Source organism: Rhinatrema bivittatum, chromosome 2, assembly GCF_901001135.1.
Source record: "Rhinatrema bivittatum chromosome 2, aRhiBiv1.1, whole genome shotgun sequence".
Classification (NCBI taxonomy): domain Eukaryota; kingdom Metazoa; phylum Chordata; class Amphibia; order Gymnophiona; family Rhinatrematidae; genus Rhinatrema; species Rhinatrema bivittatum.
Window position 1 is genome coordinate 11538286 of NC_042616.1, and position 15023 is coordinate 11553308.

Genomic DNA, 15023 nt, shown 5'->3' on the forward strand with positions numbered 1-15023 from the left:
GAGAAAGACTAAAGAGATGAAGGCAGCACTTGACCTTTATAGGGGCAGTGAAGTTAGCTTTGAACTTTTATTCTGTCTCCATCTGCTGGTGGGAGGCCATAACCAACATGTCTGGATTGGTCTGGCATGGATAATAAGGAATTTGCATTACTTTGGTGTCCCCATATGTACTTTAGAGAGAGTCTGTGAAGATTTAGGAGTGGGGCATTAGGTGCTGGTATTTGCTTTGATCTACAGGACCATCTGATGTGATACTATAAATAAGATTGGGGTCTGACAGTCAAGGCATAAAACTCTTTAATGTCCATCTTCATCATACGCCTATCGTCCTTTGTGCAATTATTTCCCCTCTTAACCTGTATCCTTATGTCCCCCTCCTTCAACCTCTTTAAACTTTACAACCAAGCTTCCTCCTCACTCCCCTCACAATTTCCCTCTTCAAAAGCATCGTTTATTAATTTTACCTATACTCTAAATATTGTATCTAGTGAGTCTGCTTACAGCTCTACAACCCTGTACCCACTAACTTAATACCTTGGATCTAGTTAATTTGACTTAAACGTTATCATATAGTTTGCTTTCCATGTTATCATATCATCTTGTTCTTGTTCCATGTAAAGGCTATGCCTAAACGATAGCTATGCTATCAAAGTTCCAAGTTATATGTAAACCGATACGATGTGCAAACGGATGTCGGTATATAAAAGATTCTAAATAAATAGCAGAACCAAGCACACTTTGTCCCTGCATTGAGCTGAATGTAAATCAGGCCAGGGAGCCCCCACCCACCCTTCCCCTGCCATACAAGATATGCAGTCCTAGAGATTCACATAGATTGAATGTCTTCCTATTTGTGTTAATTACACCTTCATGGCTGTTCCTTTGTTTGTCTGAGATGCTAAAGTAAGGTATTCTGTCATCAAATAGGTGCTTGCTCCCCTGCATTGATATACAAGTTTATTTCCTATGCATACATTCAGGTCCCCAGGTCTAAATATCTGCGCCCTCCAACAGTACATGCCACCTAACTCTCCTGATCTCCCCACCCACCCACTCTCACCTCGCCCCAGGCTTATCTGGTGATCTATGGGGCCCAGAGCACCTTCTAGGCTGTGGACCAGCTCGTCACTCTAGGTAAAATACCAGGCCATCTTCAGTCTAGCACTACCCTATCACTTGATGGGGAGGGCTCGCTCACATTGAGAATGGGGCTATTTTAGGTCCACTACTTCAGCTTTTCTCCTCTGTGTCAGCTGCTGGGAAGGCAGTCGCATGCTGCCTCTTCCTTCCAGTTCATGTTGGTTAATGCAAACACACCTTTACCTTTTCTCTATCCTTCTTACAGCTTGGGCTGGCTCATGTACGTGTGGAATCGGGTGTCTTGCTCCTTCTAGTTTGCGCAGGCTGGCATAAGCGCACTATGGTCAGAGTCTGTAAGGGTATTAGGTACCCTGGATCAGAGGTCCCCCAAAATTGTCCTGGAGTCAGCTCTTCTGGATAAATGCAATGATTTGCATGCACTGCATCTATTATTATCTGTAACTCTATCTTAGGCATAGTCATTGCAGATATCCCCGAGACCCTAACTGGGTAGGGTCCTCCAGGACAGGTTTGGGGACCACTGACCAAGGTAAGCTTTTAACTGTCCATCTCCCCCACGTCACCACAGGCTCTTCCGCACTGAGATATCGATAATTAAATTCAACAGTTATTATGACCCCCACCACCACTCCCCCTCCCAGAACAATATTTAGCTTCTGCATCCCTCGTGTTAAGAAAATCAGCCAAAGCAGTGTACAACCTTTTCTTTAAAACCATTACCAATTGGTGTACATCATAAAACAGTAAAATAAATGAAACAGTCATACATGTGCAGGTAAGTACAAATCACAGCTAACGTAAACTACCCAGATACCGAAACAGCCAACACGTAGATCTTTACGGGAGCCGCCAGCAATATTAAAACTTTGCTTCGTAATTAAAATGGGACTCACAGAATATAAATATATACTCACAAAACACATAATATAAATACTGTATGTTTGGGAACTCCCGTCAGTGTATCTGCTCAATGTGTCGTCTCTGTTTGGGAATAAACCGCACACAAAATATCAAGAAATACCTAATCCTTAGAGGTGCACAGCGGGGGTTTCCTCATATCGTTTTTGTTTCAAGTTGGGGTTTTTTTGCTTGGATTTCATCTTTAAAACGGTTCGTCGGGATGGTTTTTTTTGTTTGCTTTCCCCCCATTTTTGTGCGTTAGTGCGCCCTAACAAAATCAAACTTCTGGCGTTTTTCCTTAAGTTTCATGAAATGAAACAAAATAGTTGCTTGAAATGAATTCATATCCCTACTAATATTATAAATTAAAAGAAATTCATAACGCATCGATTGAAGGTCATCGCTGAAATGGCTGCTGGACTGAGTGAGGATATTTCCCCTTATTACTCACCATAAAAAAATCTAATTCTATGGTCATCTCAGTATCTAGTGACACAACCTCCCTCCATTACCAGATACTTTGTAAAGTAACACAAACCTTGCAGAACTGTCTCTCACAACCCGTCTAGAATACCTGCCATACTAAAACCTCACTAATGGGAACAACCCTATGTAGAGCACCTAGAGATTCTCTACTAGAAGGACTAAGCTAATACTTTTAGAAGGGAGAGAGCGCTGTAGTTAGCAGTAATTGATGGTTTTGGCTCCCCCCTGTGGGAGATTTAGATGGTGTGCTCTGACAGCCACCATCTTAGGGTGTGGATTCTTAGCTTGATTTCCCTGAGTTGACTCTCTTATGTACAGCATGTCTTCTGCTGTGCCCACTTTGGATTATGTTTTAGGGGAAAGGACTCTGGAGCTCTTATGGGACTGAGACCGGGGTAAAGAAATGGAGACATGGGACCTTGTCCCCTATTTTGTGTCCATGGCTTTGGAAAACATTTTGTTAAGTGAGGAGGAAAGTGTTCTACTCTTTCTGCCTCTTGTTTGGTGGTCACCTTGAGGAAGTGTTCTCTTTCACCTAGGGAGAACCAGAAGAGTAGCTGTGTCTTCTAGGAGAAATGGATTCACATCCATTACCAGAGAGAAGGAGTCTGAGAGTATTCATGCAAGAGTATATGACTACTGAGCCAGGGGAGGAACAACTGGGAGGAAAGGGGTAAAGCCAAGAAAATGGAAAGGAGAACAAGGAAGACTTCAGGAGAGGCAAGAGTACTGGGACCTGAGATTCAGTCAATGATTCTGGACTAAATGGCTGCTCATTTCTCAATGGGACAGAAAAAAACTTGGGTTTCCAGAACTGACTGGGAGAAGAAATTAACCTTCTACTCATTTCAGAATCAGAAAAACTTCACAATTCATTCCACATAATTGGGAAGGAGCTAAATTACTGAAGGCATTGGCTTCATCCATTTAAAGACACTGTACACAAAAATAACCCCGAGAAAAGTGGTGTCCACTAAATACAAACAGCAAAAATCAAAACCACTGAACATGAGAATGGTCTCTCACAGGGGCAATTTCTCCAAGTGGGTCTATTCTGCCCAAACCTTGACAGGAATGAACCTCATTCGTAAGCTATGGCATGTTGGGGATGATCTCAGTCTCTCAAATTTACTGCTAATGCTTTTCTTAGTACTTGCATTGTATCGAAGGGAGCCTCCTTCTGAAGTTCATAAGATGTAACTTCAACAGGCAGCACATCAAGATTCGCTTGGAAATTCTTCTTAGTTTCAAATCTATTTCTACTACTTTTCAACAAGGATACAGCAGGATCAACAACTACAATTGGATGTGCATTGTAGTAGATTGCTCACCTCACAGCCACGTGCTTCTTGCTCTTAACAGGACTTTACAATTAACATTAATTCCAATTAAAGAAACCCTACAAATCCCCGTTGCATCCCTCTTCCCCTCATTTTACAGTAACAATAGTAATAATATGGTTAGGAAACAATGTCCCACTTCAATAAAGATGAGGGGCACGTCACGCTGCTGATGATCGTGGCGTGGTCTTCAATGAAAGGCTGTGCGCCCTATGCAGAAGGGATTGGAGCTAGATATCCTAGATTTGCAGAAAGACTCTACGCTTAATAGTTTGGCCAATCTTTTCTATATGCCACTCCAAAACACATTGATGATGGACAGCTATTTTCAATGGTGTTAATGTGGGGGGGCCTCCAAGGGTAATCATTTCTGAGGCTGGCTTTGTTTGCCAACAGTAATCTCTTTCATTCCCATTGTTTAGGATGAGTATTTTCAAAGATGACCGACTGCAGTTCATCAAATAAAAAGAACTGGGCTTCCAAAGGAATCATTGTTCCAGTAATCCTTAGGATGTACTCCTGTACTTTACCCCAAAACATTTGAACGCTCGGGCAGGAGCAAAATTGGTGACCCAGGGTACCACTCGTCGTCTGATATTTGACTCAACTATCAGAATGAGAGATCTGCACTGCACGCGCATGCATATTTGAAACATACACTCATCTGTGGTACTTGACGACTGGAGGGGTGCCAATGTAACGCCAATTTTTAAAAAGGGATCAAGGGGTGATCCAGGAAACTGCAGACCAGTGAGTCCGACGTCTGTGCCAGGCAAAATGGTAGAAACTATCATAAAGAACAAAATTGCTGAACATATAGATAGGCACAGTTTAATGGGACAAAGCCAACATGGATTTAGCCAAGGGAAGTCTTGCCTTACCAATTGGCTACATTTTTTTTGAGAGCATAAATAATCATGTGGTTAAAGGTGAGCCAGTTGATATAGTATATCTGGATTTCCAGAAAGCATTTGGCAAAGTCCCTCATGAGAGACTTCTTCAGAAATTAAAAAGTCATGGGATAGGGAGGCAGCGTCCTATTGTGAATTGCCAACTGGTTAAAAGATAGAAAACAGACAGTAGGGCTGAATGGTAAATTTTCCCACTGGAAAAAGGTGAATATGGAGAGCCCCAGGGATCTGTTCTAGGACCGATGCTTTTTAATATATTTATAAATGACCTGGAAATGGGAATAACAGGTGAGGTGATCAAATTTGCCGAGTACATAAAATTATTCAAAGTTGTTAAATCGCAAGAGGATTGTGAGAAATTGCAAGAGGATATCACAAAACTGGGAGTCTGGGCATGCAAATGGCAAATGAAATTTAATGAGGACAAGTGCAAAGTTGTGAACTTAGGGAAGAGAAACCCAAATTATAGCTACGCAATGCAAGGTTCCACATTAGGAGTCGCCAATCAGGAAAAGGATCTAAGCATCATCATTGATAATATGTTGAAATCTGCTCAGTGTGCAGCAACAGCCAAGAAAGCAAACAGAATGTGAGGGATTATTAGGAAAGGAATGGAGAATAAAACAGAGAATATCATAATGCCTCTGTATCTCTCCATGGTGCGACCTCATCCTGAGTATTGTCTGCAGTTCTGGTCACCACATCTCAAGAAAGATATAGCAGAATTAGAAAAGGTACAGAGAAAGGCGACCAAGATGATAAAGGGGATGGGACGATTCCCCTATGAAGAAAAGCTACAGCGGTTAGGACTCTTCAGCTTACAGAAGAGACGGCTGAGGGGAGATATGATAGAGGTCTGTAAAATAATGAGTGGAAAGGAACAAGTAAATGTTAATCAGTTGTTTACTCTTTTGAAAAATACAACGCATAAAGCAGCTCTGGAATTTAATGCCAGAGGATGTGATGAAAGCGGTTAGTCTAGCTGCATTTAAAAAAGGTTTGGAGAAGTTCCTGGAGGAAAAGCCCATTAACCATTATTAAGGGAGAGTTGCAGAAATCCCCTGTTTATCCTTGGGATAAGCAGCTTGGAATCTTATCTATCCCTTGGGATTCTGCCAGGTACTTGTGACCTGGATTGACCTCTGTTGGAAACAGGATACTGGGCTTGATGGACCCTTGGGTCTGACCTAGTATGGAAAGTCTTATGTTATGTTCTTAAATGGAGTTTCTGTCAGGCCCACATTAGAGGTGATAAAACGCAGAGAAGCAAATAATTTTAAAATAACAAGGTGGGGACATTTCCAAATTTTATTTCCCGTTTCCAAACATGTACTATATTATGGTACTGAATGGGTGGCTCTTTCTTCAAAAGTAATTTGTAGTAGTATGAAACAGCGTGTCGGGTCGGCTCCTCGTAGTCAAGCATGTCAGTTTTAGGATTTAAATCTTGGAAGTCTAGGGACAAGATGTAATGTCTAATCTGAAGATATGCATAGAACTGTCTCTGATCAAGTTTATATTCTTGTAACTCTCGAAAAGAGAACATGGCGCCCTGGTCGTTGAGCATGTGTGTTCGTACCTGGATGCCTTTATTAACCCACCCTCAGAAAGCCCTAGATTGGAAGCCTGGTATAAAATCTATTGGCCTGGATGGGCAACATGAGGACACTCTTTTGTGTATGGAGGGGTAGCTGTGAGCAATTGCGAGGATCGAATGGGGAGGTTAGTTCCCTTTCCATCTCCAAAGGAGCGTAAAATGACGAGCCCCTCAACCAATCCCCAAGGTGTCTCAAAGCGCACGCTATGTTACAGAACCTTAGGTTCGGAAGTCCCATCAAAATGGACAGGGGGATCCACAGTCTCTTATTGTGCCATAGGAACTGTCTATGCTTCTTAATCCCCATATCGTCCTTTTTAATTAGGAACACGGGTACAGTTTGACATAAATATAACCATTTGTGTAAAAGTATCATTTGGTAAAGGCGAACGCTACCCGCCAGGGATAATGGCTATTCCGTCAATTTGGTAGTTCATTTTTTTTCGCACAGGCAGTAGAAATCAGTGGGTAAGCTAAGCAAGGAACCAAATGACAGAAGTTTGGAAAAAACTTCCCTTGGCAATTCTTGTTTGTTTTTTTTTCCACAAAATTTGGATCCATATGTATTTGGATACTCAAACAGGTGAATGTTTCCTTTGCCCACTTCATCGGAAAGTCCAGTCCCCTACATTTCCTCAACCTCATCTCTCACTGACCTAGCTTCTGTCTTATCTAAGTTTAATTTTAGACCTGCCAGTTTACCATACTGAGAGATTTGCCCCACAAGCACTGGAAGAGAGGATTTCAGACCACTTATATGCATCAGTATATCGTCTGCAAAAGCTGCCATTTAAAAAGGATTTCCCATGTTGCCAACCAAAAGATATTCCCCTCATGTGAGCATTGTCCACTATTTTCTTTAAAAGCGGTTCCAGAGAGATCAAGAACAGGAGGGGTGACAAGGGGAAGCTAAAATTATTCTTAATCCGGCCAGTGGCACCCACTATGATTGGGACTACTTCTGTCCCATTTTCCTGGTTTCCGATTGCATCTCTTGGTATTTAAGTATCTTTGCTTTCTCTATATGATCCACAGAATAATCGATGGGTAATGATACTTCTAACAATAGTGCAATTCTTGTGGTCTTCTCCTTCGCCACAATATTTGGTTTTGGCATATCGGTGGAAATAGGAATATCTGAGGTGATCACAACTTCTTTGTTCTCCACTATTCTATTACAGTTGAGCTCCCAATGTTCATTTGGTACATCAATGTTATAATGTTTGCACAGCTTCCAATGAATACACCGTGCTATCTTGTTGTGTCTCTGTTTCCAGGCCTTCTGCCATCAGCACATCGCATCCAGCAACAACAGCTCTGTTCTGCAGAATCTGCCTTTGTCCATTTTACTGGTCTTTTCTCTGCTGGCTGTGAACCATCTCGTCTGTAGTCCCCTAGCCTGGGCTGCAATTACCAATCTCTCATCCATAGGTCTGAAGTCGCCTCTCCTCAACCACTGCCATGTCAAATCTTAATCCACATGGGGGTCGCTGAAAAAGCTCTCTGTACTTACACTTCTGCCAATTATCCTTCCTTGTTCATTGATATAATTCTTTAAAGAGTTTCTTCTCTTGTTTTGCACAGTCTGTAGCTTCTTTACCTTTATGCACTGATGGATTTTCAGTCCTTCCCTCTAATTATCGGAATGATTGCCCAATTTAAGAAATGAGACTAAGGATGGATGCTCGCTTTTGTACTTCTGCACTATTTTAGCATTTGGGTCTGTTGATGCCATTAAGTATGCCTGAAGATCTATTATTGTAGCTCTTTAGGTGTAATCAATTTCAATGAGACCCAGAACACCTTCAGCTCTCCCAAGTGGATTTTCCGGTGCAAAGTTAGTATATACTTAGTATTGAAGCTTTGCTTACGCACTGGTTCTTACAGATTACCTGATGGGCGTGGAGGAGCTTTCTTGTTTTTACATCAAATTCGTCAAGATATTTATGAGGCCAGTCTACTATTCCAAAGCTCTCACTAGTGTGTTTCTTTTGATGTCCTCTGAAGGTTGCCTTCTGAAGGAAGCTTTCTCACACGGTACATGTAAATGGTTTGTCACTGGTGTGGATTTTCTCATGTTGTGAGAAAAGTTTGGCTTCCCATTGAAATGTTTTCTACATTTAGTACATGAGAATGGTCTCTCTCCCATGTGGATTTTCTGGTGCAAAGTTAATATATACTTAGTAATGAAGCTTTGCTCACCCTCAGTATATGGAAAAAGGTATCTATCCTGAGTGGATTTTCTGGTGTTGTGAGAGAACTGTCTTTCTACTGAAACATCTTCCACATTTATTACATGAAAATGGTCTCTCTCCGGTGTGTATTTTCTGATGTCGTGAGAGATTTGTCTTTCTAATGAAACATTTTCCACATTTAGAACATGAGAATGGTCTCTCTCCTGTGTGGATTTCCAGGTGTTGTGAGAGGTGTGTCTGTCTACTGAAACATTTTCCACATTTAGTACATGAGAATGGTCTCTCTCCTGTGTGGATTTTCTGGTGAGATAGTAGCATATCCTTCCGAATATAACTTTTACCACATCTAGAACATAAGAATGGTCGCTCTCCTGTGTGGATTTTCTGGTGTTGTGAGAGGTAAGTCTTCGTAGTGAAACTTTTACTACATTCAGTGCATGAGAAGTGTTTCTCTCCTGTGTGCATTTTCTGATGTCGAGAGAGGTATCTTTTTCTACTGAAACATTTTCCACATTCAGTACATGTAAATGGTCTCTCTCCTGTGTGGATTTTCTGGTGCAAGATTAGTGAATGCTTAGTAATGAAGCTTTTCCCACACTCACTACATGTAAATGGTCTCTCTCCTGTGTGGATTCTCTGGTGCAAGATTAGTGAATGCTTAGTAATGAAGCTTTTCCCACACTCACTACATATAAACGGTCTCTCGCCTGTGTGGATTTTCTGGTGTTGTGAGAGGTGGGTCTTTGTCGTGAAACTTTTACTGCATTCAGTGCATGGAAAGGATCTCTCTCGCCTGTGTGTTCTTAGGTGGCTATTTAGATTGCGCCCCACATGGATAATTTTCTCATATTTATTGCATAGAAATGGAGTTTTGAGTATGGGGGGTTTCTGAGGTAATATTACCTGCAATTTATTACCAAAGCTTTTTCCATAGGAGTTACACAGAAAGGATTTCTCCACTTCCCCCTCCCTCTGGTGGAGATCAGAAGTCATTTGATCACTGTTATTACTCTGGAAGGGTCTCTCTGTGCTCAAGTTCCTCTGGTGCTCAAGGATGACTGTGCTCTCATACTCAGTGACTCTATCCGGAGCATCTCCTGTAGTGGCTCTCGGCTTCTCCTCAGACTCCTGATGACTATTCCTTGTGTTTCTCCTCTCTATCCCCTGAGAAACATTCTCACAGGCATTTTCTAATTCTTCTGGGATCAGTCCCACTTCAATAGGATATTCTTCTTGATTCTCCTCCTCCTTTATATTCTGTGTGATCTCATCCTTTACTAGTGATAAAAGAAAACAATCAAGTATTAGTGACCAGATAAATGTTTGTGATCCTATAATCATTGCTCTAGAATTGTCACAAAGTCTAAAAGTAAGAAGAATGAGAGATAAAGAGGTCATGAATGTAGGCGAACCTGTGGGAAACAGAGCAGGTGTTCCACAGAGAAAGTGTGAGAGGGAAAGAACAGGGAGGACAGAAGGGGATAGGATAAACCTAGAGGGAAAGTGAGTGGATGTGCCCAGCTAGGATGAGAGTTACCATAAAGGGCCACGGCTAAGACTGATATTCCAAGCTGAGAAGAGGAGAGGATAGAAGAGAAGGGGAGATAAGATGACAGTGACCGGGTGAGAGGTGATGACTGAATGAGAGGAGGAAAGGTTGAGGTGCAATGGACAGGGCAGAAGAGAGAATGGTGAGGGGAGATGGAGAATATAGAGAAAGGGGACAGTGCATGAGATGCACCTAATGGATTGCAGTGGGGAATAAGTTTACGGAGGATTTGCATCAGGAAAAGTTAATGTCATAGAGCCTTAAAAAACAAAGAGAACAGGAAAAATGATCATCTGGAATCCACACTATATAGCTGAGCTGCAAACTTTCTTGTACCAGGCTCGCTGGTCAAAGGAGCACAGGGTGCTAAAAACCCAAATACCAGGTGGTCACTTTACCCACATGAGTCCATTACTGAGACAGCTAGAAATATGCATAGTTAAATATGTCACAGGGGGGGGGGTAATGAGGAATCTCAGGCCTCTTCTAGCCTGCTGCTCATATTCTGTTCTTTATCTGGGCTTGTGGGATCTGTAGTTCTGGTTCTACTTCTGTGGGCTTAGTTAGACACCACAAGGACTGCTGAAAGCAGAGCCTTCACCTGCAGGTGGTAAATTGGATTTGCTGGTAAAAAGCACTTTAACCCTCCAGCAATTTTTTTCTCAAGATTTAACTGTTAGTTTATATTGTGTACAGGTTTTAAGGTATTTTTGTTTGCTATTATTAGAATTGTGTGTGCACTGGGAAAATAGACTGATTAATTCTGTGAGCTAGTTAAAGTTATGTTTACCCGTGTTACAAATCTGTCTTTTCAAAAGGTCACTTACTTGATCTGAGAAGATGAGAGAACTCGCTCCTAGGCTAACAGTAAAAGATTTGATTTCCACCCTCTTACTCATCCCAATCACATTTATTACATATAGACTACTACCTCCACTAAGGGGAAGGTCAATTAGTATCTTAGAAGAACATTCAAGGGGGGGGGGGGGTGCTCTCGCCGCGGAGCAAGATGGCCGCGTGACCTAGAGCTCCCGTTCAGCCCGAGCCCATCACTCGCCGAAACCGCAATTAAAAATAAAAACCACAGGCATCAAACCTCCCGATATTGCAAGTGGAATCATCCAAGATGGCCCGGCGAAAGAAAGGATCCGATTTTAAGCAGTTTGCTTTCTCTAAACTCGCCGACATGGAAGACGGGCCTGTCGGCATGCCTGAGGCCTCGGACTCGAGTGAGCAGGTACCCGAGGGAGAGTGTGAAATGGGGGGAGTGGCGGTGCCGGTGCCCGATCTCGCAACGCGAGACGAATTTCGCAGATGGTTCGGGGACCTCAGAAAAAAAATGAAAGATAATAAAAAAGAACTTTTATCCTCTATAGAGCAATTAAAAGAAGACATAGCTAATATAGGGAGAAGAGTGGATGACTGACATGCACAATCAGAAAAGCTGGAAAGCCTACAAAAATCAGTACAAAATGTCACGCATGACTCAGAAGACATGCTTGCCAAACTGGAAGACTTAGAAAACAGAAGCAGGCGTAATAATTTGAGGTTCAGAGGCATACCAGACACGGAGGCTTATGCAGATTGTGAGACAAGCAGCCGGAGGTTATGTGCTTTTCTCCTACAATACCAAAAAGACAATAATACGGAACCAGTCCCTGCTCTGGATGTAGAGCTGGAACGTGCCCACAGATCTTTGGGCCCCCGGATCACCGGTAAACCAAGGGACATCATAGTGTGCTTCACTAGATATCCCATAAAAGAAAAAATCTACCAAATTGCAAGAAAGCAATCTGTGTGGGAAGGGGAATCTCAGAACATACAGATCTACACGGACCTCTCCCCATTAACCTTAAAGAAGAAGATGGAATTCAAGGAGATTACAGTGGTGCTCAGAAAAGAGAACTTTCGATACCGCTGGCTGTTCCCGTTCGGCATTGCAATCACTATTGATGGCACTATCACTAAAGCTAAAAATGTAGCAGAAGCAGCGGCCATCTTAAAAACAGCGGGACGCCACGTGAAAACAACAACTTCAGGTGGCCTAATATCTTCCGCGCCTAAGGAAACTCCTCATTGGCAGAGAGTCCGCAATGGAGGGAAAAGGCTCAGAAGGAACTCAGGGAACAGTGCATCCGACCAGGACAAAGGGAAGGGATGATACCCTTGGAAAGGCACTGAATGAAGATTACTAGGCGACAGAATCTGGACAAGATTCCTGATCTGCTGGTTCCAATTTTATGGCATGTTTCAGGTTTCTAGTTTAATTGAGGTTTGATCTAAGTTTGATGTTATGTGTGGGGACGGCGGGGCGGGCTCCGTGATCGATTTCGACCCCCATAGCCGACACAGAAATGCTGCAGGCTGAACTCTGTGTGGCATATAAGAAACACGAGGAAGAGGGGAGGGAAGGAGAGGGATTCAGTGGAAAGTTTACCATACAAGGCATGCAAGAAGGCTAACATCAAGCGTAAATTTTCTATATAGCTCAGGGAATGGAATGAGTCATGGTATGGGTGCTCTTTATATAGTGGATGAAGAACATTGGGGTGCGGGCACCAAAATGGGGTGGAATGGATCTACATTCTGGAGTGCAGATTGGGGTCTGACTAGACCGATAATGATACCCATTAAATTATGGTCCTTAAATGTGAAGGGCCTAAACAGTCCACAAAAACGGCAGCTTCTTAGACATGAGACGCAACACTCAAAAGGCAGATATTATACTTATTCAAGAAACGCATTTGCAGAAAAGATATGAACATTTACTTCAGTGGCCATTCTACTCAAGACAATTCCACGCAGCGGCCTCCAAGGAGGGGAAATATACAGGTGTTAATACACTTTTACACAAGGATTTTCAGGGTACAGAACTCAAAGACGTAGCAGATCCCATGGGGCGTTTCCTACTGGTACAAATAGATATAGATAAAGAAATCTATACTATACTAAATGTATATGCTCCAAATAATGCCCAACAAGATTTCTTGGATAGATTAGACACTGTATTGAACACAGTGGAGGAGGGACATCTGCTTATTACGGGTGATTTTAATCTCACCATCCAACCACGCTTGGATAACTCATCCAGGGGAGGACTAGGGGCTTCCGAGGGACGCAAACGCCTTAAAAAAATGTATCTGGGACAGAGATGTATTGGATATATGGCGATATAGGAATACCACCACCCACGATTATACCTTCTATTCACACCCTCATCACTCTTACTCCCGCATCGATTATTTTCTAGTAGATAAGTTGCTCAGCCTCCAAATTAGAGATTTGGGGATAGGCCCCATTACGTGGTCAGACCACGGCTCGACCTGGCTGTCTATACAGACACACAAATTACAGACGGTGTTAAAGTATTGGAAACTAAACGATTCATTATTGGAGGATAACGCATTTTGTCAGAAATTGTGCTCAGATATAGATGAGTATCAACAATTTAATGGAACAAATTCACATCCGAAACCCCTACTTTGGGAATGTTTAAATGTAGTTCTCCGGGGTAAACTCATATCCCAGGCTTCTTATCAAAAAAAGACAACCCAGGCAAAAGTAAAAGCGTTACTCTCCGATCTTTCTGTTTTGGAGAAGCAGCACAAAGCATCCCTGTCACCTAGAGTCTATAATCAGCTCCAGATCGCTCGCAGTGCATTGAAGGCACTACAAGCAAGTGACATCACTTATAAATTACAATTAGTGCGACAAGAATATTTTGAATGGGGCAATAAATAGGGTAGGCAATTAGCACGCAAATTGAAGAAACAGATAACACAAAATCAAATAACTAGAATCAAAGCGGCAGAATGTTCCATATTGTACTCTGCAGAGATGATACACAAAGATTTCAACAATTCTATGGTGAGCTATATGCTGCAGACTCCAACGTATCTCTGGCAAATATCGAGGCTTATCTTGATAATATCACTTTACCCATGCTAACAAAAAACGGAAAAACAATATTTTGAGGGCTTTATAATACCCACTGAGCTCAACCAAGCTATCAAAGCTCTCAAAGTTAATAAAGCACCGGGTCTCAATGGGTACACGGGCATGTTTTACAAAACATTTACGGACCATCTATCACCTTACTTGCTGGAGGCCTTCAATGCACTTTGAGAAGGGGGTACCCTTCCTGCTGAAGCTAATGTCGCAGGTATCACAATACTGGTGAAACCGGGAAGAGACCCCTTGGAGTGCAGGTCTTACCGACCCATATCACTAATTAATATAGATTTAAAGCTACTGGCCAAGATTTTAGCAACACGTCTCAATAGAGTGATGACTAAACTGACACACCCGGATCAGGCCGGCTTTATTCCAGGGCGGAAAGCGGCAGATAATGTCCGGAAAATAATAGATCTTTTATGGAAGACAAGGCAAAACCATATCCCGGCCATATTGTTAGCTGTCGATGCTGAAAAAGCATTTGATATGGTTCATTGGCAATTCTGGTTTAAAACCCTGAAAAAGATGAACTTTGGTCCCAAATTCTTAAATTGGCTGCTTAAACTCTATGAAAATCCGAGGGCTAGGGTGAAGGTAAATGGGGTCTACTCGAACCCATTCCCAATTTCTAGAGGAAAAAGGCAGGGATGTCCCTTATCTCCCCTGCTATTTGCAGGTATTTTTGGAGCCACGCACCACGAAGATTCGTGGAGAACGGTCCATCATGGGCATCCACGTGGGGACAGAAGACTACAAGTTGTTGCTCTTTGCAGACAACGTTCTGTTGATATTAACCAACCCTCAACAGTCTTTATCAGGAGTTGTAGAGAAATTGCTGGAATTCACTTCGGTTTTCGTTTAAACCTTGACAAGTCAGAGGTATTAAACATCTCCCTCCCCACAGCACAAGCTACACAACTTCAACAATTCCTCCTGAAATGGGCGGGGTCAAAAATAAAATATTTGGGAATTATATTAGGTACTAAATTA

The 15023-nt window shown here is 42.3% G+C and overlaps 1 protein-coding gene across 2 annotated transcripts in view; it reads right to left on the bottom strand.

Annotated features, from left to right (window-relative positions):
- Nucleotides 1–5843: 5843 nt before the first annotated feature.
- LOC115083538 (gastrula zinc finger protein XlCGF52.1-like) overlaps nucleotides 5844–15023 on the bottom strand; it is a 41105-nt gene continuing 31925 nt past the window's right edge. For both annotated transcript variants that reach the window (XM_029587421.1, XM_029587422.1), the window contains one exon: nucleotides 5844–9807. In XM_029587421.1, the coding sequence (XP_029443281.1) occupies nucleotides 8561–9807 (1247 nt within the window). In that variant the 3' untranslated portion in view covers nucleotides 5844–8560. The remainder of the gene's footprint in view (nucleotides 9808–15023) is intronic.